This window comes from Motacilla alba, chromosome 10, assembly GCF_015832195.1.
Source record: "Motacilla alba alba isolate MOTALB_02 chromosome 10, Motacilla_alba_V1.0_pri, whole genome shotgun sequence".
Taxonomy (NCBI): Eukaryota; Metazoa; Chordata; class Aves; order Passeriformes; family Motacillidae; genus Motacilla; species Motacilla alba.
Genome location: NC_052025.1, coordinates 19,338,830 through 19,364,742, shown reverse-complemented (window position 1 = coordinate 19,364,742; position 25,913 = coordinate 19,338,830). Strand labels below are relative to the sequence as shown.

At 46.1% G+C, this 25,913-nt stretch overlaps 1 protein-coding gene across 1 annotated transcript in view; it reads right to left on the bottom strand.

Moving 5' to 3' along the window:
* The window catches only part of MAP2K5 (mitogen-activated protein kinase kinase 5), a 121,329-nt gene extending 96,849 nt beyond the window's left edge, over nt 1-24,480 (bottom strand). Inside the window, exons 1-7 of the mRNA XM_038146766.1 lie at nt 24,213-24,480; nt 19,351-19,399; nt 16,613-16,680; nt 12,981-13,050; nt 7,985-8,025; nt 7,221-7,282; nt 3,588-3,636 (exon numbers count right to left, since the gene is read on the bottom strand). Of these exons, the coding sequence (XP_038002694.1) occupies nt 3,588-3,636; nt 7,221-7,282; nt 7,985-8,025; nt 12,981-13,050; nt 16,613-16,680; nt 19,351-19,399; nt 24,213-24,347 (474 nt within the window). The 5' untranslated portion in view covers nt 24,348-24,480. The remainder of the gene's footprint in view (nt 1-3,587; nt 3,637-7,220; nt 7,283-7,984; nt 8,026-12,980; nt 13,051-16,612; nt 16,681-19,350; nt 19,400-24,212) is intronic.
* Between the last annotated feature and the right edge of the window lie 1,433 nt (nt 24,481-25,913).

The following is a 25,913-nucleotide window of genomic DNA, read 5'->3' as shown; positions in this document are numbered from 1 at the left end:
AAATATTTATATCGCATCACCTCTATCAATGAGGCCGGGCAGAAAGCTATTTCTAACCTGTCAATATTTGATTATCTTGAAGAATCACGTCCCCTTCTTTTAATGATTAATATGAATTCCTTATTAAAGCCAAATGGAAACTACTGGGGGGATATCATCAGGGACGCCTCAAAGCAGAAACTGCCAAAAAATAATCAAAAATAATGAGCCAGGCCAGACTTAAGTAATGGTTAAGTGAGACTTAATCCCCCCAAAACCAACAAAAGTTGAAGTTTCACCCAGGAACCCATGGCCAGCTGTGGGTCTGTGAGCAAAATTCTGCAGAGCTCAACTGAAATCCCATTTGCTCTCAACAAAAAGCAGATGAACTCCCATCAGGCTGACTAAAAAGTAGTATTAAAACTGAATTATTTGTTTCCTTTTAGTGGCTTTCAGTAACATGTTTAATGTCAGAAGAAGAGGTACTCAATCCTTATTTTTTCAATTTGGTTTAAATTTAAAACTTGATTCTTATTTTCTTTTTAGTGGCTTTTAAGTAGCAATTCCAATAGCATAAGAAGCACCTAATTTTTTATTTTTTTAGTGGGTTTAATTTATATTTTAATATCACAAGAAGAGACACTTAATCCTTATTTTCCTCTATTTTTCAGTGGGTTTAAGTAACATTTTTAACATCATAAGAGGCGTCACTAAATCCTTTTTTATTTTTTTTTCCCCCAGTGAGTTTAAGAAACATTTTCAATACCATTAAGAAGAAGTTTGGTTTTAAAATTCGTAACCCCAGGGAAGAAATCTGTGAATTCCTTGCAGGGCACACCAACCACTTGTTCTGTAGAGTTCAGAACAAATAAGATGCCAAATTCAGCCAGGCACAGAGAGATTTTACTCACAGTCTGGGGTAAAGAAAATTATTTGAAAATTAAAAAAAACTTACTTGAAATTTTATTTGAAATTGATTTGAAAATGAATCAGTAATATCAGAGTAAGCACCACCCTGCTTTACAAGCCCAGCCACCTGCTGCTGCTGCTCCCAGAATCTCAAGCCACCGAGGGAAATAAGTTATTTACCTGGGAATTCGGAAACGTTTTAAAAAATCAGTGTTTGAGAACACTGAACTCAGCCCAAAATCCCCATTTCCAGCTGGATCAGGGACTCAGCAGCGCCGGGCTCACGCTTTGGAGGGGAAAACTCATTTTTGGAGGGGGAAAAACCCATTTTTGGCTAGGGAAAAACCTCATTTTTGGCTAGGGAAAAAAAAAATCTCATTTTTGGCTAGGAAAAAAAATAAATCTCATTTTTGGCTAGGAAAAAAAAAAAAAATCTCATTTTTGGAGGGGGAAAAAAATCTCATTTTTTGGGGGGGAAACCTCATTTCATTTTTGGAGGGGGGAAAACCTCATTTTTGGAGGGGGGGAAAAAAATCTTGTTTTTGGAGGGGGAAAAAAATCTCATTTTTGGAGGGGGAAAAAAATCTCGTTTTTGGAGGGGGAAAAAAATCTCGTTTTTGGAGGGGGAAAAAAATCTCGTTTTTGGAGGGGGAAAAAAATCTCGTTTTTGGAGGGGGAAAAACCTCATTTTTGGAGGGGGGGGAAAAACCTCATTTTTGGAGGGGGGGGAAAAACCTCATTTTTGGAGGGGGGGAAAAACCTCATTTTTGGAGGGGGGGGAAAAACCTCATTTTTGGAGGGGGGAAAAAATAAATCTCATTTTTGGCAAGGGAAAAAAAAATCTCATTTTTGGCTAAGGGAAAAAAAAAATCTCATTTTTGGCTAAGGGAAAAAAAAAAAATCTCATTTTTGGCTAGGGAAAAACCTCATTTTTGGCAAGGCAAATCTCCTTTTTTCCCCTCAAACACGCCGGGTGAGGCTGGAGGAGAGCACAGGGCTGGGGCTTCCCCTGCCAGGCCCAGCCCCGGCTCAGGGAGGCTCTGGAGGTCACTGGGGCACTGAAGGGACAGCTCCTGGCAGCAATGGAGATGTCACCCTGCACGGACAGGGGAAGGGAGGAGCAGCAGGAAAATCAATGAGGCCTTTTCCGTGCAGGGACACGGATGTCACTGCCAGCAGAGCCTGACGGGCAGCCCCAGACAGGCACCTCCCTCCCGGGCTGCCAAACCTGGGCAAAGGGGTTTGCATTTAAAATAGATTTATCTGGGTTTATAAAGGTGTAAGTAATGCAAAATAAATATATTTTATATGTTTATAATAAATAAATGTACTTTATATATTTATAAATGTATTTATATATTTATTTTAGTCCAATAAATGTATTTTATATTTATATATAAATATATTCTAAATAAATAAATGTATATTTATTCTAATTTTATAATTTTATTTATTTAGGAAATATATTTATTTATTTAGGAAATATATTTATTTATTTAGGAAATATATTTATTTAGGAAATATATTTTATCTATTCCATATATTTATCTATTCCATATATTTATCTATGAAACATATTTATTTTGAATACAAAATATTTTATAATATATGTTATGTGTAACATATATTCATTTAATATATTTTTATTTGTTTATAAATATAAAATAAATATATTTTATACTTTTATTTATATCTTCTATTCATTAATATATAAATATATTTATATATTTATATATATTTCTATAAATGCATAATAACTACAAAAATATATATATTTTAATAGCTTCGGGTTTTTTTTATATTTTTAATTTATTTTTATATAAAATATATTTATATATTCTAATATATTTATGTGGCTGCTTGAGAATTCTGGATTCCCCATCCGGGGAGTGTCCAAGGAAGGGGAGGAGGATTCCCAGCGTGGGCTCTGAGATCCCTCCAGGCCCTAACCCACAATCCTGAAGTGATTCCCGAGTGGTTCCCTGCACAAACCTGACAAATATTTCAAACATTTCAAATACCTGCTGCCCCACGCCCCACTAAGGTCATTTGTTGCATATAAATAAAACCTTATAAAATAAAATTTATTTTCCAGTAAATTGTAAAATTCCAACTAAACTAACAGCTGGCCTGTTGAGCTGCCATGAGAACTCAACTCCAAGGATGAAAATCAGTTTACTCAGCAACCCATTCTTGTGAAAAGCCAGGTGTAACCTGCAAAAACAAGAATTCTGTCCCATAAGAACCCGGAAAGGAAATAAATCTATAGCTACCTCGAAACAGAGACATTTGATGAACACAGCCTGGCCAGCGAGAGGCACTGCAGCAGGTTGGTAATCACCTCATGCACAGCGCCTCCTAATATCCCTGCAAATATCAACTTTAATCTTTATTTCCCCCGTTTGCCAGACCACAATCTTCATTTTACCCAGGGATTCTGGAGGCTTTCTGCACCCTCCCAGGTCGAACGCAGCGTTCCCTTGGGGCTCAGGGCTTGTCACTGCAGAAAGCCCAAAATTCCCAGCAGCCAGGGCTCCAACAAAACACTCAGCTTCTGTGCCAATCAGAGCACATCAGGACCCTGAATGCCCCCACGGGCCCCAGTTTTGGGTTAAAAAAATCAAATTACAGCTGAAGGAGGGCACCCAGGGGTGCCCAAACCATGCCAGGGTGAGATGGGCCCCAGCCAAAGCACCCACCTGGCCATTGGCAAGGATCTTCTTCAGCTCTGCAGAGGATTTCTTCAAGCTGCAGAAGGAAAAAAAAATAAATTAGAAGGAATTAATTTGAACATTTCACTCTGTCAGCCAAAGCGAGGAACAAAGGGAGCTTGTGGTTCCATATCTGGGATTGAACTTGAAGGGGAAGGCGTGGTGAGACCAGCCAGCACGTGCTGCAGGCATGAACGAGCAATGAACAGATCAAAAACAAAAGTAATTTTAAAAAATCAATGCATTTTCCACCTTACAGCTCGTTCAGACACCTGACAGCACAACCTGGTGGGACACAAGCTATTGCCCACCAGCTCTGAGAGGGAAATTTAAATGAAAGGAGCTCTCACGTGCCAGGGGCTTCAAAAAAACCACAGGAAAACGTGGTTCACACCCAGTTTTCCTGGGCTAATCTGGTTCTTGAGCTCCCCAAGGCACAGTTCCAGGAATTCCCGTGGATCTCAGCTCCAGGCTGTGCTGCCAGGGATGTCACCTCCTCCGGGAACCCCAGCCTGGAGCAGAATTCCTGATCTGGGACCTCAGGCCATGCCCAAATGCCCAGGGGAGCCCAGCTTCCCATGGGCACCCATTCCAGGGCAGTCTGCTGAATCCCTTGGCTTTTCCAGGAGAATCCACCTCCAAATCAACAAAACAAAACTCTCTTAAATTTCTTCCCTTGGCTTTTCCAGGAGAATTCACCTCCAAGTCAACAAAACAAAATTCACTTTAATTTCCTCCCTTTGCTTTTCCAGGAGAATCCATCCCCAAACCAACAAAACAAAGCTCACTTCAATTTCCTCCACGAGAACTTTACCAAGCCCCACCTCTCAGCTGTGTGAGTTAAAGGGTGGAACCTTTGATGCCCTCAAACTCCTTCAAAAACTCCCAAAATCCTGTTTTTCCCCCTCCTTTCCTCCAAACTCCGCTCCTCACAGCTTCAGCACAACAAACTGCCAGGGCAGCAACGTCTGCAAAACTTCATCTCAAAGGGACATTCTGCTCTTATTACTGAAGTTTAAAAAAAATAAAAAAAAAAGTACAAAATAATATATTCTTGAAAGGGCTGTGCACGTGTCTTGATCACAGATCATTATTAACAGGAACAGTGAAAACACAGATTTCATATTTGGTGGCTTTGTTCTTTAATAGGCCTCTTGTTCCCACGACTGCTTTAAAGAAAAATTAAGTTTTCCAAGGAAACATAAGTTGATCTTGTCATCTTTCATGACTAACAATTTGTGAACATGAAACAAAGAGAGACTTTCAATTACTTCAAAAACAAAACTCCCGGTGCAGAAGGTTTTGGAAAAGGAATGGCAATTAACCACCAGATAAGGTGACAAGAATCTTCTAGAAGCTTCATTTTCAATGCACTTGAAGAACAAGCTCAAAGTACAGCAGGTACTGAAGGCAAGCACACAGCAGTGACAGAAAAATCAGCTTTATTTAGCTCAGCCTGGGGACTGCAGAGCACACAGATATTCACATTCATTTTCCTTCCACTGAAGAGTTTTGGGATGGCATTGAACCTTCTTCCCCCAGGGATGAGGCAAACTTTGCCAGGATGGGATTTTTAAAAACCTGCACAATTACAGAGCCCCCAAAGGCAGCAGCAAACTGGCTTTACTGGGTTTTGGATGGGGCTTCCATGGGGGAAAAACCCCAGCCCTGCTGCTGGACGAGGCTGGGATGTCTCACAGTGAAAATGGCATTTGGGGGACTGGCCCCCAAAATGCAGCCTCTCCAAACGGGCCCAAAGCACCACAAATGTGCTCCTCTGATCCCATTAATCTGTAATTCACCTTTTTCATCTTCACAACATTCCTTTTCCTCAGGGAGAAAAGGGAGCAGGGCGCTGATGCACAGATAAAGGGAATATTGTGGGCTTATCAGAATAATAGAATAATTTAGGCTGAAAGGAGCCTCCAGAGAATTCTATTCCATGGCTCACATATGCTCTCGGAGGAAGAAGATGGAGCCAGACCCTCCTTATTTCTTTTTAAGAACACAGAAAGGTTTTTTGTAGGTTTTTACCATCAGTGTTATGGCTTCCTGTAAGAATTCATGTAATAAAAAGGAGTTTATCCTCCAGCATTTGAAAAACAAATCTCTAGGGGAGAACAAAAAAAAAGAGAATGAGTTCTCTGGCATTTGAAGACCTTGATATGGGTTTTCAAATTAGGGCTGGAATGTAAAAATCAAGATAAAGGGGGATGGACTCCAAACCTTTGCTGGAACTGCAGGAAACAGGCTCCTAAGCTGAAGGGATTTTTAAAAAATCCTACCCCACCCCAACAAACCTAAGTAAGTTTATAATTTAGGCTATTTATTGGTACAAACATATGAATGGGCATCAAACTTTCACTGGGATGAACAAGCAACAAAGAGCTGAACACTCAGACCCTGCAGCAGCCAAAGGAGCTCGGCCCCAAACTGCACCTCAGAGCTTTTTAAAGTCAGAGCCACCCAAAACATCAGCAAATCCTCATTTCTTCCTGAAACACCCAGCAAACCCTCATTTCTGTACCAGCAAACACTAATTTCTCCCTGAGACACCCATCAAGCCTAAATTTCTTCCAGGAATTCCCATCAATCCCTCATTTCTCCAGCAGCAAACCCTAACTTCTTCCTGTAACACCCATCAAATCCTTATTTCTCCAGCAAATCCAGATTTCTCCCTGAAACACCCATCAAACCCTGATTTCCTCCTGAAACACCCACTAAACCCTGATTTCCTCCTGAAACACCCACTAAACCCTGATTTCCTCCTGAAACACCCAGCAAACCCTGATTTCTCCCTGAAACACCAAGCAAACCCTGATTTCCTCCTGAAACACCCATCAAACCCTGATTTCCTCCTGAAACACCCATCAAACCCTGATTTCCTCCTGAAACACCCATCAAACCCTGATTTCTCCCTGAAACACCCAGCAAACCCTGATTTTTCAAGCAGCAAACCTTGATTTCTCCAGCAGCAAACCCTGATTTCTCCTGAAACACCCACTAAACCCTGATTTCCTCCTGAAACACCCATAAAATCCTGATTTCTCCAGCAGCAAACCCTCATTCCTCCTGAAACTCCCATTAAACCTTGATTTCTCCAGCAGCAAACCCTCACTTCTCCTGAAACACCCACCAAACCCTCATTTCTCCTGAAACACCCAGCAAACCCTGATTTCCTCCTGAAACACCCAGCAAACCCTGATTTCCTCCTGAAACACCCCATCAAACCTGACTTCTCCAGCAGCAAACCCTCATTCCTCCTGAAACTCCCATTAAACCCTGATTTCTCCAGCACCAAACCCTGATTTCTCCCTGAAACACCCATCAAACCCAGATTTCCTCCTGAAACACCCATCAAACCCAGATTTCCTCCTGAAACACCCACCAAACCCAGATTTCCCCCTGGAATCCCCACCAACTCTCACCTCCCCAGCCCCAAACCCACGGAGAGCATCCCCACCAGCCCCACCCCAACGCCGCCCGCGGGAATTCCACCTTCCCGGCAGAAACCCCAGCAAACCCCGGCCTTCCTGCATCCAACCACACGCAGGCCTCTGGTTTGGGCCCCAAAAAAAGGGAACGAAGGGGGGAAGGAAGGGAGGAGGAGAAGGTGCTTACCTATTGCTGGGGAGGGCCTCGGAGGCGGCCGAGGCGCCGCTGCCGCCCGCCCGCGTGTTCACCTGCGGGGACAGAGAGGAGCCTGCTCGGAGCCCTGCTCGGGACACCCTGCTAATTAACCTGTGATTTGCCACGCGTTCCTCATCTGCCCAGCAAGGTTAATTAGCTGGCCGCCAGGCGTGCTGCTGGCTGAGGGCTGCATGTGGGTTAGCGGGCTGCCCCATCCCAGGGCCGCGGCGCGCTCGGGGATTAAAGGATGCGCCGGGAAGGGTGAGGAATTCGGGATTTATTCTCATTTTGGATGCTCAAAAATCACTTCATGCGTTCACGGTCTTCTCCATGTGGTTGCAGGAGCAGTGAGAATCAAAAATCTACAATAATTCCGTTGTGGAGCCTCCCACAATTGGATAAATGACTGAAATCACAGGGACGGGGTGTGGGGGTTTAAAAGCTTTGAAGTAGTGGCAGACAGCAGCTGATAAATGAACTACTAAAATTTAAGAGCATGGTTAGCAGAGGTTAAAAACAAAAAAGCAAACCCAATTTTTTAATAAAACCACACGTATAAATACAGATATCACAGGCAACACCTTGCAGCCGAATCCTTCTCCCACCCTCGCCAAAGGAAAAAAAATCTGAATTAAAAAAAAAAAAATCTGCTTGTCAGAGCTCACAAAAGTGCAGTTTTATTTGACATTTCAATAAGTGGAACACAGCATTACAAATCCATCTAACTTTCCTGAAACAATTATTGAAATTCGTACCTTGAGGCCATGTATGTTCCGTTTCCCAGGAGGTTTGCAGGCTGAAACAGTAATTGACTAAATTGTAGAACACATCAGGGCCATTTACAAATTTGCTCAAAATGAATCTTTTCAAAAGAAATGAGGGTGACACCAAAATTAGCAGAGAGAAATGATTGAAAAGCGCCTGGCGAGACCCAGAGTGGGAATTACAGCCCAGGATTTTTTAACTTGCAGGAGAGTGAGCATTTATAAATGCTAAGAGCTTCCTGACACCGTGTCACGGAAATTCTGAGTTCTGCTCAAAACACAGCACAACGCAGGGAACCCCTGGAAATTCTGATTTCTGCTCAAAACACAGCCCAGTGCAGGGAACCCCTGGAAAATTCTGATTTCTGCTCAAAACACAGCCCAATGCAGGGAACCCCTGGAAATTCTGATTTCTGCTCAAAACACAGCCCAGTGCAGAGAACCCCTGGAAATTCTGATTTCTGCTCAGTGCAGAGAACCCCGGGCTCAAACGAGGGGATTTCTTTGGGAATTCAGATTGCAGCCTTGCAAGGCCGAGGTGTTTTTCCCTGCAATTTCACTGGGATGCTTGCAATCCAATATTGGGATTTTTGGGGAACTGGCTGTGTCAGGAATTGGTCCTTTTGGCAGAGGCACTTTGAGGGAAATGGGGAAGAAACGGGGAAGAAATGTGGGGGAAAACAGGCAAGAAATGGGGAAAAAAAACAAACTTGGGGAAAAATCATGGCTGGGGTAACAGCAGAGCCTCCAAAAGGTAAATATTGAATGAACAAAAGGTAAATATGGGGGAAAACCATGTTTAAAATGGGGGAGAAAAAAATATAAGGGAAAAAACGAAACAGGGGGGAAAAAACCATGGCTGGGGTAACAGCAGAGAGCCTCCAAATGGTAAATATTGAAGAAATAAAAGGTAAATACCAAATAAATAAAAGGTAAATACTGAATAAATAAAAGGTAAATATGGAGGAAAAACATGGGGGGAAACCTGGGGAAAAAATAAACCTGGGGGAAAAGCCAAGGCTGGGGGGGAAAACCCAAACAGGGGCAACAGCAGAGCCTCTAAAAGGTAAATACTGAATAGTAAATAAATACTGAAATGAATAATAGTAAATAGTAAAACAGTAGAATAAAAATAGTAAAAATAGTAAAATAGTAAAATAGTAAATAAATACTGAAAAAAAGCTAAATACTGAAAGTAAATATGGGGAAAACCATGGGGAAAAAACGTGAGGAAAACCAAACTGGGGAGAAACCAGGGCAGGGGTACCAGCAGCGAGCCTCTCTGGTCAACACTGAACAAATAAAAGGTAAATAGTGAATAAATAAGAGCTAAATACTGAATAAGTGCCACGGAAAATGCCCTTTTTGGGGCAGGGCTCCAAAGGGGGCACTCGGTGGTGGTGTCAGGTTCAGGGGGATGAGCTGCTGCAGGAGCACACCTTTCCTGAGCTGTGGCTGGGAGCACTCCCAGTGCTGCAGGCAGGGAGGAGCTTTGGGAAGCTTTCTTTGGGTGTGGGAGCCCAAAGCCCCGTGTCCCAGCAGGTGCCAGTGCCCTGCCAGGCTGTGTCAAAGGGGCTGTGCCGCTCAGGGAGGGCAGAAATCTGATTTTTTTCCTGCCTCCCGTTTCTGGCAGCAGGAAGCAGAGCTGTTGGTGAGGCAGGAGGACACAGGTGATGCCTGTTAAACACAGCACCGAGGGCCACCTGCCTTTCAGCAACACCAAACATTGCCACGTGCATCCCAGGAGGGAAAACACTACATAATAATTAAAAAAATATAACCCTACTTAAAAATATAACCCATATTAAAAAAACACCAACCCTAAATTATAAATTATAAATACAGAGAAGCCCATTCTGGTTTGCCAATGGATCAAAATTGACATTTTGAACAAGATATTCAGTCAATAGTGATTTTTATGGTGTGTATTTGGATGTTATGGGCACCTTGCATTCCACAAATAGGAAGTAAATAACGTGGGTAAAAGATAGAGAAAAATAAATACCTATAAATACATTTATATAAATGTATGTAGATATATAAAAATATATATTCATATAAAATATGTATCTATTTTTATTTATACCTACATATATGTTTAAAATATAAAAATATATAAAGTGTAGACATATAAATACATAGAAATTCTAAAAAATATGTAGATCTACAAAAAATGTAGATCTATACAAAAAAATATATATTTAAGTTGATTATTTTTTTACTAAATATATATAACTATCTAAAAATATATTATTATATGCAGATATATAAAATATAGAGAGAGATATATAAAAATGTGTACACACATATATATCTATATATATTTTTATATGTACACCACATAGAGATGTTTATTTTTAATATAAAAATCCTCCTCTGGCTCTCACTACCTAAACAGCAATAATAAACCTATTAAAAAATAGAGAAAATAGCAATAAAAAGATCTTCAAGGGGAAAAAAATTATGAAATAAACAAAGCACAGCCCAGGCAACAGAGGTTGGCACATGGGAATGTTCTCCTGACAGGATTTTTATGGAATACAGGAGGTTTTAGGAGCAGAAACCGAGGCTTCCTCAGAACTTGGAGAGGCAGAAAAGGAAAAGAAGTCAAAGGATTTGCAAAGAAGTCTCTGAAAAGGGAAGAAGTGGAAATGAGAGGCAGGAAAGCTGCAGGTGCTGCTGGGGCTTGCAGGTGGGGAACGTGGAGAGCCAGGGCCAAAGGGCACAGGAGAGCAGGGCTGCCAAAATTTGGGATGTTCATTAGAGAGGCAGGACAGGGAAGGAAAAAAAAATTAAAAATAGAGAGGATGGGAAAGCAAAAAAAAAAAAGGAAAAAAAGCAGGAAAGCAGATTTTATTGGGTATTTCAGAGGAGCTGCAGAGCTCAGGGGTGGCTTTGGGGAGGTTTGAAAGCTCTGACCCAGGGAAAAAGGGGTTTTGAGGAGGTGTTTTGGGAGGATGGAACAAAACCTGAGCTCTGGAGCAATCTGGAGGGAGGGGGAAGCAGGAAACGGCAGCAGAGAGCCAGAGCTGAGGCAGGGGCACAGCCTGGAGGAGCCCGGGGGGTGAGGCTGGGGCAGAACTGAGACCATTCCCAGCTCCGGCCAGAGCACATCACCCAGGAGACAGCAGCAGGAGCAGAACTCCCAGGGCTGGCTCCCCAGGAGTGAGCCAAAGGGAGAAGCTGAAACCTCAAAATGTCCTCCAAAGCCAGGGTGGGTCAGGTGTGAGCAGCTCCGGGCAGCACTCCCTGGGACCGCGCGTTTCCAGGGAAATGTAAAGATTTACAGGAAAACTCCGGGATTTGCCAGCCTACTCGGATCATCCAGCTTGCCTGAGCCCCGAGAGGAGGATCCAGGGAATCCTCAGAGCTTTTCCAGGGCCTGGAGGGGCTCCAGGAGAGCTGGGGAGGGACTGGGACAAGGCATGGAGGGACAGGACACAGGGAATGGCTTAAATGGGACAGGGCAGGGATGGATACTGGGAATTAGGAATTCCTGGCTGGGAGAGTGGGGAAGGCTGGGCTGGAATTCCCAGAGCAGCTGGGGCTGCCCCGGGATCCCTGAGAGTGTCCAAGGCCAGGCTGGACAGGGCTTGAAGCAGCCTGGGATAGGGAAAGGTGTCCCTGCCCATGGGATGGGATCCACGGGATCCATGGGATGGGAACCATGGGATCCATGGGACGGGAATGAGGATGAGATGGAACCCAAAGGATGGGATGGGATGGGATCCATGGGACGGGAATGAGGGTGAGATGGAACCCAAAGGATGGGATGGGATGGGATCCATGGGATGGGAATGAGGATGAGATGGGATCCAAGGGATGGGATGGGATGGGATAGGATCCATGGGACGGGAATGAGGATGAGATGGAACCCAAGGGATGGGATGGGATAGGATCCATGGGATTTCAGGTCCTTCCCACCCAAACCATTGCAGGATTCCACGATCCATCCCTGGGAAGAGGCAGGAGTCCCCTCCCTCTCCCTGGCCCGAGGAGCTCACAGCTCCCACACCCGGGAGTCCCCTCCCAGGCAGACCCTGCCACACAAACCCCATTCTCCACATTCCCCTCAAGCTCCTGTCCCCCTTCCAGGGGAGCACAGGGAACCTCCAGGAATCCCACGCAGCCTCCTTTGGAGAGCTCAGCAGCAGTGTTTGAGGAGGCTCCTGGTTAATTGCCCAACTCAAACTTCAGAGAGCTGTAAGTAATGGAAGTGTGGAATGTTTAATTGGGAGCCTCGCAGTATGATTATTTGTGTGATATCAGTTAAGTGAGGGGAGTTTGATTTTTAATTATTTCAATTAATTTATTGCTGGGAGATTTACTTGGAGAATTTCAACCTTCTCAGTTCCATCAATTAAGAGGCAGAGATTCAGAGCCTGGCTACTGAGATCTGAATGGATTATGTAATGCAGGAGGCTTTTTTTTTTTTTCATTCCCAAAAAACCTCCCGAGCTGCCTGTGGAATTTTGTCAGCTTGGAGGTGACCCATTTTTTACCTGCCTCAGTCCACAGAATTGATTACATCTCTCCCTGTCCAGGAGAATTACTGAAGTGCTTGTGAATATCTGGATAGCACTAAATGCCCAAATCTCAGACCAAAACCTGTCCTGGCTGGAGCTGCTGTGACAGACACGTCCCACAGCCTGGCAGGCTGATTAATGACACCAAAACAGCTTTAAAATCCCAATTTTCATCAGTATCCAAGCCTTCAGTTATTCATCTGCTTCACTTGGAAAGAACCATCACCAACGAGTTCTTGAAATGTACTTAAATATGTGCTCTGCAAACCTCGTTAGCCTAATTCACTCCAGGAAATTAGCTGCTTTCTATGCAATAAATGCACTTTTCTCCACGCTCCCCACAAGAACGAATTCCTCTCTCCAAATGAAGAGGTGAACACGACACTCTGTGCGTTTCAACCTCCCCAGAAGGTGCCAGGAGCTGCTCCAGCAGCAGTGGCTCGGGCTCTGCCCAGCATTACCTCGTGGGTAGATCTGGAGAGGCTCTATCAACTGGCCATTCACTTGCTGCTCCATCACAGTGGAGTAATACTGCAAAAAAAAACCCAAAAAAAGAGATGAGTCAGGAACCCGGCAGTGGTGAAAGCACTTGTGGATTGTTTAATTCTGTGCATTTTCATTTTCTGCCTAACTGCCACGGTGCAGGTCAGCCTTCAGATGGCTCTGCAGTGCTCCCACAGAAAGGAATTGAAACAGGGAGCCGTGGGGCCACAGGGATCTGCTCCTGCCTCAGCAGGGAGACCTGGGAATGCTCCAGCAGGAGAGGACATGAGATATTTACAGCATGGAATACTTACAGCAAATGCAGCAGCTGGAGGAGCCAGGAAAACCAAACACGGCCACTAAGACTTGGTGCAAATCAACCCCAAATATCCCCTAAATTACCCCAAAACTGGGCAGCTTGAAAGCTCCAAGGGAATCCCTAACTTACCCCAGAACTGGGCAGCTTGACAGCTCCAAGGGAATCCCTAACTTACCCCAGAACTGGGTGGTTTGACAGCTCCAAGGGAATCCCTAACTTACCCCAAAACTGGGCGGTTTGAAAGCTCCAAGGGAATCCCAAAGGGACCTGGAATTCTGATGAAGATCAGCACAGAGGGATCCCAAAAGACCCCAAGAAGCCCCTGCAGGCATCCCGAGACACTGAACAGGAGCTGCTGCAGTGACCCTGGGATGATTCTGGGTTAAAAACCCCTCAGAATGGGCAAAAAGGGCTGGAAAAGGAGCTGAGAGCACCAAAACCCGGGAAGATGCTGCTGCTGGGAGAGCTGGGAATGCTCCCCTGGAGAAGGGAAGGACCCAGGGAGAGCTCAGAGCCCCTAAAGGGCTCCAGGAGAGCTGGGGAGGGACAAGGGATGGAGGGACAGGACACAGGGAGTGGCTTCAGAGTGGGAAAGCAGAGATTTAGATGGATCTTGGGAAGGAATTCCTGGCTGGGCTGGAATTCCCAGAGCAGCTGGGGCTGCCCCTGGATCCCTGCAGTGTCCCAGGCCAGGCTGGAGCAGCCTGGGGGGTGGAAGCTGTCCCTGCCCATGGGATGAGCTTTCAACTTTTGAATTCCCACTCCACCAACAGAATTCCACGAGCTGCAGACACCTCCACACAGGAGAGGAACACTTCTGATCCCTCCCTGGAATAACCAACTAAAACAAACACACCTGAGAGCGCTTCCTGCCCCCAAAAAATGTAACAGAGGGGGAGAGAGGGAGGAAAAACCCTCTCCATTACTCACCAGTGATGACAAGTAAATGAAATATCAATCATGTAAGCTGTCAACCTTTTGGGACAGCAATAACTGTTAACAAGTAGTCTGGAAAAATTGTCTGAAAATGACTTGTCCTCCACACGCCGGCGCTGGAGGTTTCCATGGAAAATTAAGATGCCAGTGGCTATTTGGAACATTGTTCAGGTATTCTTTTTAATGGGAAATTTGCCACTTATTGATCCAGAGCGTGTAGCCCTTGCTTCCAGAGAGCTGCGAGCAACTTTCCAATCAGTGGCTGTCAAAAAAATTACTGCCTTTTTATACACATACAAGACAACAGCTCCAGAGCAGCTCCACGGCGTCCTTAATTAACTGCACTGAAAAAAAATCCCATTTACAGCCCCCCAAAGTCAGCCTGATTCGAAGCATTTTTGTATAATCTGAGAGAATTCCAGACCTGAATCAAGTTCTTGTCAAATTCATAAGGCAAAGAACCTAAAGGGAAGGTTCAAAATAATTCAAAATATCAAAATGACCCCAAATAAATGTCATAATGACCCCAAATAAATGTCATAATGACCCCAAATATCTTCCCAGCTAAATTATGTTCCAAAGTCCAATTTCAGGGAATTTTTTTCTCCTTAAACTGAAAAAAATCCGCTTTATTTACATTTTAGAGAACACCTGCACCACATCAAAATTCCCTGAAATACTTTCCCAGCTGGCCAATCCTCCAAATATTTGTTGCAGGCCTCAAAATGAGTGTTTCTCTTCCCCAGGATGATGAAAAGAATTCATTTCCTAGGCTCAGAACATTTGTTTCCTGGTAAACACATCCCAAAACGAAGCCCACGGGATGTGAGGAAGTTCCACCATCAGTGCAACACTCAAAAAAAAAAATTAGTTTAAAACCGAGGAGAAAAATTTTTCAGAGAAGAAGAGCTGCTGGAGCAGAAAGAAGTCATTTCCAGGCATCCCATAATTTTGCAGGGAAAGCAGAGAGTTGGGCAATCAGAACTCTAATGTACTGAAACTTTAACAGTGAGCTTGGAAGCATAGCAAAAAAAAAAATGACCTTCCCAAGGCAGGATTAATCTGGAGGCTGCGCCAGGAAAACTCAAAGTTTTCCAATTTGGAGGCAAAAAATGGCTGAGATTTTCCCAGGAAAAGAGAGAACCACGAGGAATTCTGGGGGGGAGGGATCTCCAGCACCCAAAAAGGGAGGGAAAAGGGGCTGAGAGCAGCAAAATCCCAAAAAACACCTGGAGGATGGGGATGAGCCCGGCTGGGAGAGCAGGGAATGCTCCCCTGGAGAAGGGAAGGATCCAGGGAATCCTCAGAGCCCCTAAAGGGATCCAGGACAGGGACTGGGGACAGGGGAGGGAGGGACAGGACACAGGGAATGGCTTCAGAGTGGCAAATGGGAAAGCTGGGTGGGATTTTGGGAAGGAATTCCTAGCTGGGCTGGAATTCCCAGAGCAGCTGGGGCTGCCCCTGGATCCCTGGAACGGATCCCTGGAGCAGCCTGGGGCACTGGGAGGTGTCCCTGGCTGGGGTTTCAGGTTCCTCCCCACCCAAACCAGTCTGGGATCCTCTGAGCTCCTCCAGAATCACCTCCGGGTGCTCCCTCTGCCAGGTCCTTTGTGGGAATTTTGATCCTTCTGGCCCACAGGGAACATCCCCATTTTTTTTAGCGTCTTGCTCACCCATTTCCTTTGAAAAGAGAAGTCCAAGGATTTTTTTTGCCCCGCTCTATTCAAATGGTTCTGCTGCCATCAGCAACTGCACCCTTCCCCTTCTGCAGGAGATTGCTATTAATATATTTATTAATATTTGGGATAGATTCATTTGTATTTGTGGGGATCCAGACCTCACACACCCCCACCTACACAAAGGCACACGCAGCCACATCCATCTCCCCTGGAAAAACACAAAACACATCTTGAAATCCTCTCTGAAGACTGAGCCTGCAGCTACAATGAAACTCCTCCGTGAGGAGGGGTGAAGCAGTCTCCAGATGAAAGTAGATTTTGAAAAATTTTTACAGCCCAGGGGTTCATTTTTAATGAGCCGTTACTTTAAGTACTGCATAAAAAATACAAGAAATTGATAGTCCATTTAGCCTGCACTATACCTAATGCAAAAGTCATTAAGATGCATTACTCTTAATGTTTATGATATGATCTGTAAGTGAACAAGTCTTTTTTCTTCTCTGAAGTCGAGCCTGGCCACGGATCTGGTGTGAAAGCACCTCCACGCTGCATCCAGAATACCAAAAATCAGAATTTCACACGGGGATGCGGCCCAGTCAGACACTGGGGACAAAAAAAAACACCAAGAAAAAATGATCAACGCGGGGGAAACGAGGATTTGTGGCAGTGTACTCACATAGGACAGCATGGCCTTCATCTCCTCGTCGCTCCTGACCGTGATCCGATCCCCATCCTCATCCTCATCTGCCAGAGGAAGGCACCAGGTGAGCAAGGAAAGGACAGGGACAATGCTGACAGGCAAGGCTTGAGCTGGACTTACAGCAGCAGAGAACATTAAAAATCTAAAAGAGACAGGCCAACTGCACGGGAGAAATAATAATGCACTAATTGCACATAATCTGCAAATATTGATTAACAACAACTGGGATTTTTGTCTAAAAAGGGGCACAAAGTGCTCAGAACTTCACTGCCAGCAGGTTTTTTTTAGTGCCAGAACTTCTCCCAAAGCTGAGCACCTTGCCCAAGCTGGAATTGCCTCCCCAAAACCTTCCCCGGGCTGGAATTCCCTCCCCAAAACCTTCCCCGGACTGGAATCCCCTCCCCAAAACCTTCCCCAGGCTGGAATTCCCAAGAATCTGGGGGGAAAAACCCTCCAAGAACCTGGGGAAAACCCCAAGAATCTGGGGAGGAAAAAAAAAAAAAACCAACAACAAGAAGAATCTGGAGGGAAAAAATCCAAGCCAAGGAATTCAAATTGTGTGAGAAAAGGACTTTGTTCATTCTGCCTCTGAAAAGGTAATAATGAAAAAAAAAATCCTAAAATTATTTTAAAAATCCCAAAACCAAAAAACCCAAAGCAATGCAGAAGAGTAAAACATAAAAACCTCAAATCTGAAGTTTAAAACAGGAAGAGAGCTACTGGAGCACCACACATCCACAAGAGGGATCAGAGGGAGAGCAGAAGAGGGATGAATTTGTGGATAAAAGGTTTGGGGAGAGGGAACAGACTGAGCTGGGACCATTAAAAAAAAAAAAAAGGGGGAAAAGGAAAATTCTAGCACAATATTCAGAAAAGTTCCACATTATCCCTTTGAAATTACTGAGATATTAACTCAGTTCCCAGCTGCAGAATTCCTGATGGTGGTACAAACAGAAAGAGTTAAAAATACGTGGATGAAGAGGCAGAGAAAAATAAAACTTCATCTAAACTAATCAGGCAAAGAGCAAAACCAGAAGAAAATCAGTCCTGAGCCTGAGCAGAGCTCCTTTACCATCCCAAAGTGGATCCAGAAAGATTTCCAGGCTTCCCTCCTTGCCTACAGCACTCAAACCTGATTTTCCAGCACGTTAGGGAAGCAAGAGTAGAACCAAAAATAAAAAATCCCCCTGTCCTGGCTGGGTTTTTTAGCAGCACTTCGAATGGAGGAAGAAATCCTCAGAAGGCAGCAGAGAGCAGCAGATGGGAAACCAACACCGAGCAGCAAAACTCCCCAAATCTGCAGCGAGCAGAACAGGGCACGCGGGATAAAGGATGCTGAGGGGCCAGATGTTGTCTCTGGGGTTTGGAGAGCAGGGGGAAATCTGGATTTCCGTGCTGGGGCTGGGAACACCAAAATACAAACCACAGAAAGCTGGGAGGGAGACAACGATCCCCACCTGAGGCGGCCGTGGAGAGCAGAACTTCAAAAATCCAGGGGGGGGGGAAAGAGAAAAAAACCCCAAAAAGCATCAATATCCACAGCATATTTGAGCTGGCAGTTAAATGGCAGGGAAATGGGCTCGGCAGCTGGAAATGACAGACTAGAGACACGCAGGGAAGGCGCAGCAGCAGATGTTGGGAGGCAGAACGAAAAGCAGGATTTTGCAGGAAACTCCTGCACACGGAGCTGCTCCCGTGGGCGCTGCCCTGATGGAGCATGAGGCTCAAAGCCAGCTAACGGGGGACGTGGGAGGGGTGGCACACAAATATTAACAGCAAATAACACCAAATAAAGTGAAGAAAGGCATCAATGGCGAGGCTCTGGAAGCTCAGGTCTGGTGAGCAGGGCAGGGAAAACGCCGAGGTTCAGAAATTAAACTTGGTTTTGGGAGAGGAAAAGGCAACGTGTGAAAAGATAAAGAGCATTAAACAGGACTGGAAGGACCATAAATCAATATTTCCCTTGATTATCCACAGACAGAATGAGCCCCAAAGCTCTAAAAAGGGGAGAAATGAAAATAAAATGATAAAAATGAAAGGCCCTGTCCCAAGTCTGCTCTCTCTCCCTCACTCAGATCTTGCCATCCCCTCCATCCAAAGGAAAACAGAGGGAAAAATATAATAAAGATTATAATTTCCTTTCATCTCAAAGGAAAAACAGAGGGGAAAATATAATAAAAATTAAAAGAGCAGCAGGAGCCTCCTCCATTTGGAGGAAAACTCCAATTTTTCAGTGTTTCATCCCCTGGGGCACTCCCCTTTGCAGCTGACTGCTCTCCAGACAGGACAATCCCCCAGGAACCCCTTAAAAAATAAAAATAAACAGGGTTTAAAGCACAGATATTAGCCTAAATACTTGCTGGGAGGATTGGAGGAGTACAATTTTAGGCTGAGACCTACAGGTAGTTTATACTTTTCATTTAATTTGAGCAATAAAATTGCACTGAGGAGCAAGAGCGTGGTAAGGTCAGGCTGGTAATTAAAGCTCCTGTGTGGAAATATTCCAGATGTGATTAAATAATAAAATATTGCTTGCTTTAGTGCCATTATTAAAGTTGCATTAATGCATAAATATTTAACCATGACATATAATGAATACCACTTATCTTAAAACAATAAATATAATCAGAATACAATAACACGAAAATTATTTCTTTATTTCAGTTAGGGCCCAGCAACATGACAAAGAATTGGCTGACAAAAGTCACACTTACACTCAAATGCTGTGGTCGTTGCATCTGGCAAAACTTGACCAATGACATCCTAAAAACGGAAGGGAAAATCCATTACATACCAAATGGGAAAAGGCTGATTGGCATTAAATCACTTGAACCCCTCCCCACTGCCCCAAAACGAGGAAGCTTTTAGGGCACAACACAGATCTGCTCCCATCGTGATGGTTTTTCTCCTCCATCTCCATGAGACCTCCAGGAAAACTCATCTCTTCCCAAATAATTCCCTCCTAATTGCAAACAGCTCCGTGCTCTCTGCTCCTGCAGGTGGAAAAAATCCATTTTTTCCTTGGGTCATAAAAAAATGGGCACCTAACTGACCAAAACCAGCCATAAAAAGAGTTTTAGGAATTTTTTTTTGCTTTAAAAGCCCATTTGCTCCTGTTTGGAGGGTTCTGTCAGCCTCACCTGGGATTTTGAACTTCTCCAAAACTCAAGAGATGCATTCAAAAACTGGGGGGAATTCACTGGAACCCCCAAAGCAGCAGAGACAGAACCTGAGGCAGCTCCACAACACCAAACACAGAAACACCTCCAGTCCCACAGCCCTGCTCCAACCCAGATGGATTTTACAGGTACCAAAGAAGAACTTTTATCTTTCTTTTAGCCAAACCACACCAACACCTCCAGTTCCACATCCCTCCTCCAACCCAGATTTTTTTGCTAATACCAGAGAAGCTCTTTGTATCATTTTTTCAGTTTTTATCATTTTTTCCAGCCAAAACACCCCAACGTTTCCAGCTCCAACCCAGCCATTTTTGCTGCTACCAGAGAAGAGCTTTGATTATTTTTTCAGCTTTTCCCATTTTTCCAGCCAAACCACACCAACACTTCCATTTCCAATCCCTGCTCCAACCCAGATTTTTTTTTTACTGGTACCAGAGAAGAGCTTTGACCATTTTTCAGCCAACATTTCCACTTCCAATCCCTGCTCCAACCCAATTTTTTTTTCTGCTACCAGAGAAGACCTTTGATAATTTTTTCAGCTTTTCCCATTTTTCCAGCCAAACCACACCAACACTTCCACTTCCAATCCCTGCTCCAACCCAGCCATTTTTGCTGATACCAAAGAAGAGTTTGACCATTTTTCAGCCAAAATTTCCACTTCCAATCCCTGCTCCAACCCATTTTGGTTTTTTTTTCTGCTACCAGAGAAGAGCTTTGACCATTTTTCAGCTTTTATCACTTCTCCAGCCAAACCACACCAACACTTCCAATCCCTGCTCCAACCCAGCTTTTTTCCACGGGTACCACAGAAGCTCCTCTATCACTTTCCCAGCTTTTATCATTTTCCAGCCTCCCCTTTGCTGCCAACCCACGAGGAGCCACATCAGGGCACGGCCCCGACGCCCAGCGTGGCTCTGCCTCTCCCTGTGCCTCCTGCCAGCCCCGGGGAAAATGAACTTTTTGAGATGAATGAAGCCTGGGATTTATTGCAGCCCATCCCCTGAGCCTCTCGGGGTGCTCAGCACCCCCTGCCCCAGCTCCACTGCTGTCCTGCCACTTCTGCTCTCTCCATTTTTCCCTTTCATCCGAAGGGGTGAAATTAAAGATTCCGTGTCGCGGAGATGTGATTAATAACATGTGAAAGCAGCACAGGATTTCCACAGAGCCAACTGAAGCAAACAGGAAATGTAAAACTTTCTGCTGGTGTCTTAGACGTGAAAATAAATCAAGAAATGTGATTCAAGCTATTAAGAGACGTGCAGTGTGGCTTAATTGTGGAATTGTAAATCTGTAGAGGGGGGAAAAAATAGGGGAAAAAAGCCACCAAAATATTTCCATGTCGATAAAAACTCTTCCACTCTCCAGGGTTTCCCAGCCTCTGTCAAAAGCCACTATTTCTAATAAGAAATTAGCCTTGCCTACACAGAAGACTGTACTAATTATTTCCAAATCATTCATTTAAACATTGGAAATTCCTCAGCAAACACTCTTTAACTGTGTTAAATTTAAGCCCCTGGTAAATGTTCATCTGTGGGCACATGGATGTTTCTAAGAAATTGATTTTAAAATTGTTTAAAAATTGGATTTAAGGGGTGTGGAAGCTTCAGAGGCAGCTCTGACAACCCCAAAATCCTGCTCGGAAAACTCCAAACCTCCCAAAGCTCTAAAATAGCAATTAAAAAAAAAAAAAAAAATCTTATTTTTATCTTATCTGCACCCCTCCAGAATAACTTTTTCTGTGTATTGAGACTTCTTCAATAGTAAGTAATAATCAAAAAGTAATTAATATTTCAGTAACAGCCAACAAGTGAATTACACACCCCAACTCTTGCACTAAAGAAACACCAACAGCCCCCAAAGCTTTGCCCAGCTCACAGTAATTCCATGAAATGAATGAATCTGAGAGAAACCAGGCTGGCAGGGCGTGCAGGCAGGGAAATCCCATCACTGTGGAATTCCCAAAGTGTCTGCAGCAGCTCCATCCCATTTCCACCCCCCAGACCTCGGGCTGACCCAGGATTAAAGGATTATTCCAAATTTCAAAGGATTACACGTGCACGGGGGATTTTCTGCTGTCACAACAGAGATTGTGAGCAATAAAATACTCCCACTTGGAGGCAGATGATAATATATTATATTATGTCATATAATAAACATAATACAATAAATATAATATAATATAATAATATAATATTTTTATTTTATAATAAAATACTACCCACTTGCTGAAGAGGGTTTATGTAAGGCGTACAGAACTGAAAAGCCCCTAAAAATAAGGAGAAAAATCAGGGAACAGCAGGTGCAAGAGGAACTCCAAAACCAAATCTGTTCTCTGGAGGAGCACGGGTGAGAAAGCAGAAAACGTGAAAGCTCTGCTCAAATGCCAGGGTAAATATTGAACCCAGGGCAAATACTGAACCCACAGCCCTCATGTTCCAATTAAATTTGTTTTATCTCGCTATGACAACGTGAAGTTACTCAGAATTAACACCAAGTGCTTAAATACCAGTGACAGGAGGAATGCAGACAGCTTGAGGGGAAAAAAAAAAATAAGCTTATTGTAATTCATTTAGTGGGGCCTTAAAAATAAAGCTATTTACTGGTAACTTTATTGGCCTGCAAAGCTGATACACAGAGAACTCATCTCAAGTGACACCATGAAGAACAGCTCTGAAAATGAGGATGGAAATAAACTTGCACATCAGCCTTAAATGCTGCACTCACTGAGAGGCAAAAGTAATAAAAATCAGCTTAAAAATTACCTAAAAATATAAAATAATAATAATAATTTCACCAGCCTGAAAGGCTGCAAGGCTACCCCCACTGGGAGGCAAAATGAACAAAAATCAGCTTAAAAAATCACCTAAATAGATAAAATAATAATAATAAATTCACCAGCCTGAAATGCTGTAAGGCCACACTCACAGGGAGGCAAAATCAACAAAAATCAGCTTTAAAATCATCTAAATATATAAAATATAACCTCAAAGATAATTTTTTGGGGGCTTTCTGAACACAGAGCAGCCCACGGGACCCACCTGGAAGGAAGAGGAGCCCAAATCAGCTCTCACGGATGCAAATTCTGGGATGTGCCCCTGGTTTGGGGCTGGCCCCAAATGCGGCTCTGCAGCTGGACAGAACATCCCAAAAACCCCTCGGGACACGGCACAGGGATGGGATGGAGCCCGCAGAGCTCCAGGCAGCCCCACAAGGGTTGTTCAGAGCCTGAGACAACCCCTGGGCACTGCTGGCTCTTCTGCTTGGGGAGACCTCCTTGGGTTGCTGTTCCCCAGGGAGTGACCTCAGCAGGGAACACCTGAATTTTCCCCAGGCTCTTTAATTGTTCCTGCAGCAATTAAATTCCTGAAACCCTCTGGAACTGCCTGCCAGGTGGGAGCAATCACCCTGAGGGCACACAGGAGGGTCAGCAACAGCCCTGTGTCCCAGCCCCAGGTGGGGACACACCCAGCACTCCTGAGCGGATTGGAACTTTATCTTATTTATTTTATTTTAATTTATTTCATTTAATTCCTGTATTTATCTGACCCAGCACTCCTGAGTGGACCGGAGCCTTACTTAATTTATTTTATTTTAATTGAATTTATTTCATTCCTGTACTGATCTGACCAATTAAGTCCAGGTGGATGCTGGGATGGCACCTCCTGAAACACAACCACCAACACCTGACTGCAACAGCCTGACGGGGGCGAATGAAATTCTCATCAGCACCACAGCTGGGGCAGGGCAAGAACAGGGTGCCCAGAGCGCCCCAGATCCCTGCGATGGCCCAGGCCTGGCACAGTGGAAGGTGTCCTGATGGCACCTGCAGCATCCTCCCGAAACCTCGCCACGCCGGCGCTGTCCCGGGACAGGCGTTTGTGTCAACCCCTGCGAAAACCACCCTCCCGTTAAACACTCGGCCGAAACGCGCACCAGAAACACCTCCCGCCGTGCCGGGAGCCATTCGGACACCCTGTGCGGGGCGGTGGCATCTCCTGACGGCCGGCACGGGGGTCCCGGCGGCATCCCCTGGGTTGGGAGCGGGGTCCCGGTGGCATCCTGGCATCCTCCGGGTTGGGAGGGGGGATCAGTGGCATCCCCCGGGTCGGCACGAGGGTCCCGGTGGCATCCCCCGGGCCGGGAGGGTGGATCAGTGACACCCCCCGGGCCGGCTCGGGGGTCCCGGTGGCATCCCCCGGGTTGGGAGCGGGGTCCCGGTGGCATCCCCCGGGTTGGGAGCGGGGTCCCGGTGGCATCCCCCGGGTTGGGAGCGGGGTCCCGGTGGCATCCCCCGGGTTGGGAGCGGGGTCCCGGTGGCATCCCCCGGGCCGGGAGCGGGGATCAGTGACACCCCCCGGGCCGGCTCGGGGGTGCCGGTCCCGGCCGGCCTCACTCACCAGCACATCCCTGAAGAGCAGCTGGGGCGCGGAGTGCACGGTCCAGTCCACGGCGGCTCCGTCGGGGATCTTGATGCGGATGACGAGCGCCTGGCTGTCCATGGCGCCGCAGGGGCCGCAGAGCAGCCAGAGCATCCCCGCCCCGCGGGCTCACATGCTGCGGCCGCCGGGCCGGGCCGGGCCGAGCCGAGCCGGGCCGGGCACAGCCTGCACCGCCCTCCCGCAGGAAGGAGCCGCTGCCCCGGAACCAAAACGCAGCCCGGGAGGAGGAGATGTACGGCGGCAAGAGGAGGAGGAGGAGGAGGAGGAGGAGGAAGGGGAGGCGGTGCCGTGGGCGGGAGGAGGCGGGCCCGGCTCCGCGGTTAATTTCTCTTTCCTCTTTCTGTGCCTTGTGTTTTGACGGGAAAAGCGCAGCTAAAGCGGGTCCTGCTGGGCCGGGGTTCCCGCTGGAAGCGGTGCAGAGCTCCCGGGGCTCGGAGGGACCGCCTGGAGCTGCTCCGGGCTGTCCCATCACGAACACAACCACAGACACAAACCGAGACCCAAACACAACCACAGACCCAAACACAGCCTGAAACACGACCACCGGGCCGCGCCAGGGGCGCTGCCATCGCCTGCCCGCGGAGCTCGGGGAGTCACCGCCCCTGGAAGTGCCCGGGATGTCCGGAGGTGGCACTCGGGGACACGGGGAGGGGCATTGCGGTGCTCGGTGAGGCTCGGGGCTTCCGTGCCCGGCTCTGCCCATCCCTGCCTCGGTGTCCCTGCGGAGCAAACTGGGAATGGGCACTGGGAAGGGGCACTGGGAATGGGTATGGGAACGGGCACTGGGAACGGGCACTGGGAAGGGCCTCTGGGAATGGGTATGGGAATGGGTAGGGGAATGGGTGCTGGGAGCACTGGGAATGGGCACTGGGAATGGGCGCTGGGAATGGACACTGGGAACGGGCACTGGGAATGGGCACTGGGAATGGGCACTGGGACGGGCACTGGGAAGGGCCTCTGGGAATGGGTAGGAGAATGGGTGCTGGGAGCACTGGGAATGGGCACTGGGAACGGGCACTGGGAACGGGCACTGGGAATGGGCACTGGGAAGGGGCACTGGGAATGGGTATGGGAACGGGCACTGGGAACGGGCACTGGGAAGGGCCTCTGGGAATGGGTAGGGGAATGGGTGCTGGGAGCACTGGGAATGGGCACTGGGAACGGGCACTGGGAATGAGCACTAGGATGGGCACTTGGGCACTTGGACAGGCACTGAGAATGGGCACTGGGATGAGCACTGGGACAGGCACTGGGAATGGGCACTGGGATGGGCACTGGGACAGCCCTACACCTGCAGGACAGCTTAGGGAAGGGCTCGGGGCAGTGGTGCCAGCAGTGTCACACACTGGTTCCTCCACGTGCCAGCTGAATTCTGCCATCTCTGAGTTCCCCCCGTCTGTCAGGGATGCAGCTGAAATCAGCCCTGTCCAAACCACGATCCGTCTTTCTGATGGATGAAAATCCCTGTCCACCTCAGGAACAGTGTTTTGACAGCTGTGCCATCACAAAATGCCAAATTCAGCTTTTTAAACAAGCTTTTCACTGCCACAAGTCGCAGGGAGAGCTCTCTGCTCCGCACAGCTCTGCAGCATAAAACAATCCACTTCTTTTTTTTTTTTTAAAGAGAACGGCATTAATCTCAATTGTGGGCTATTGATC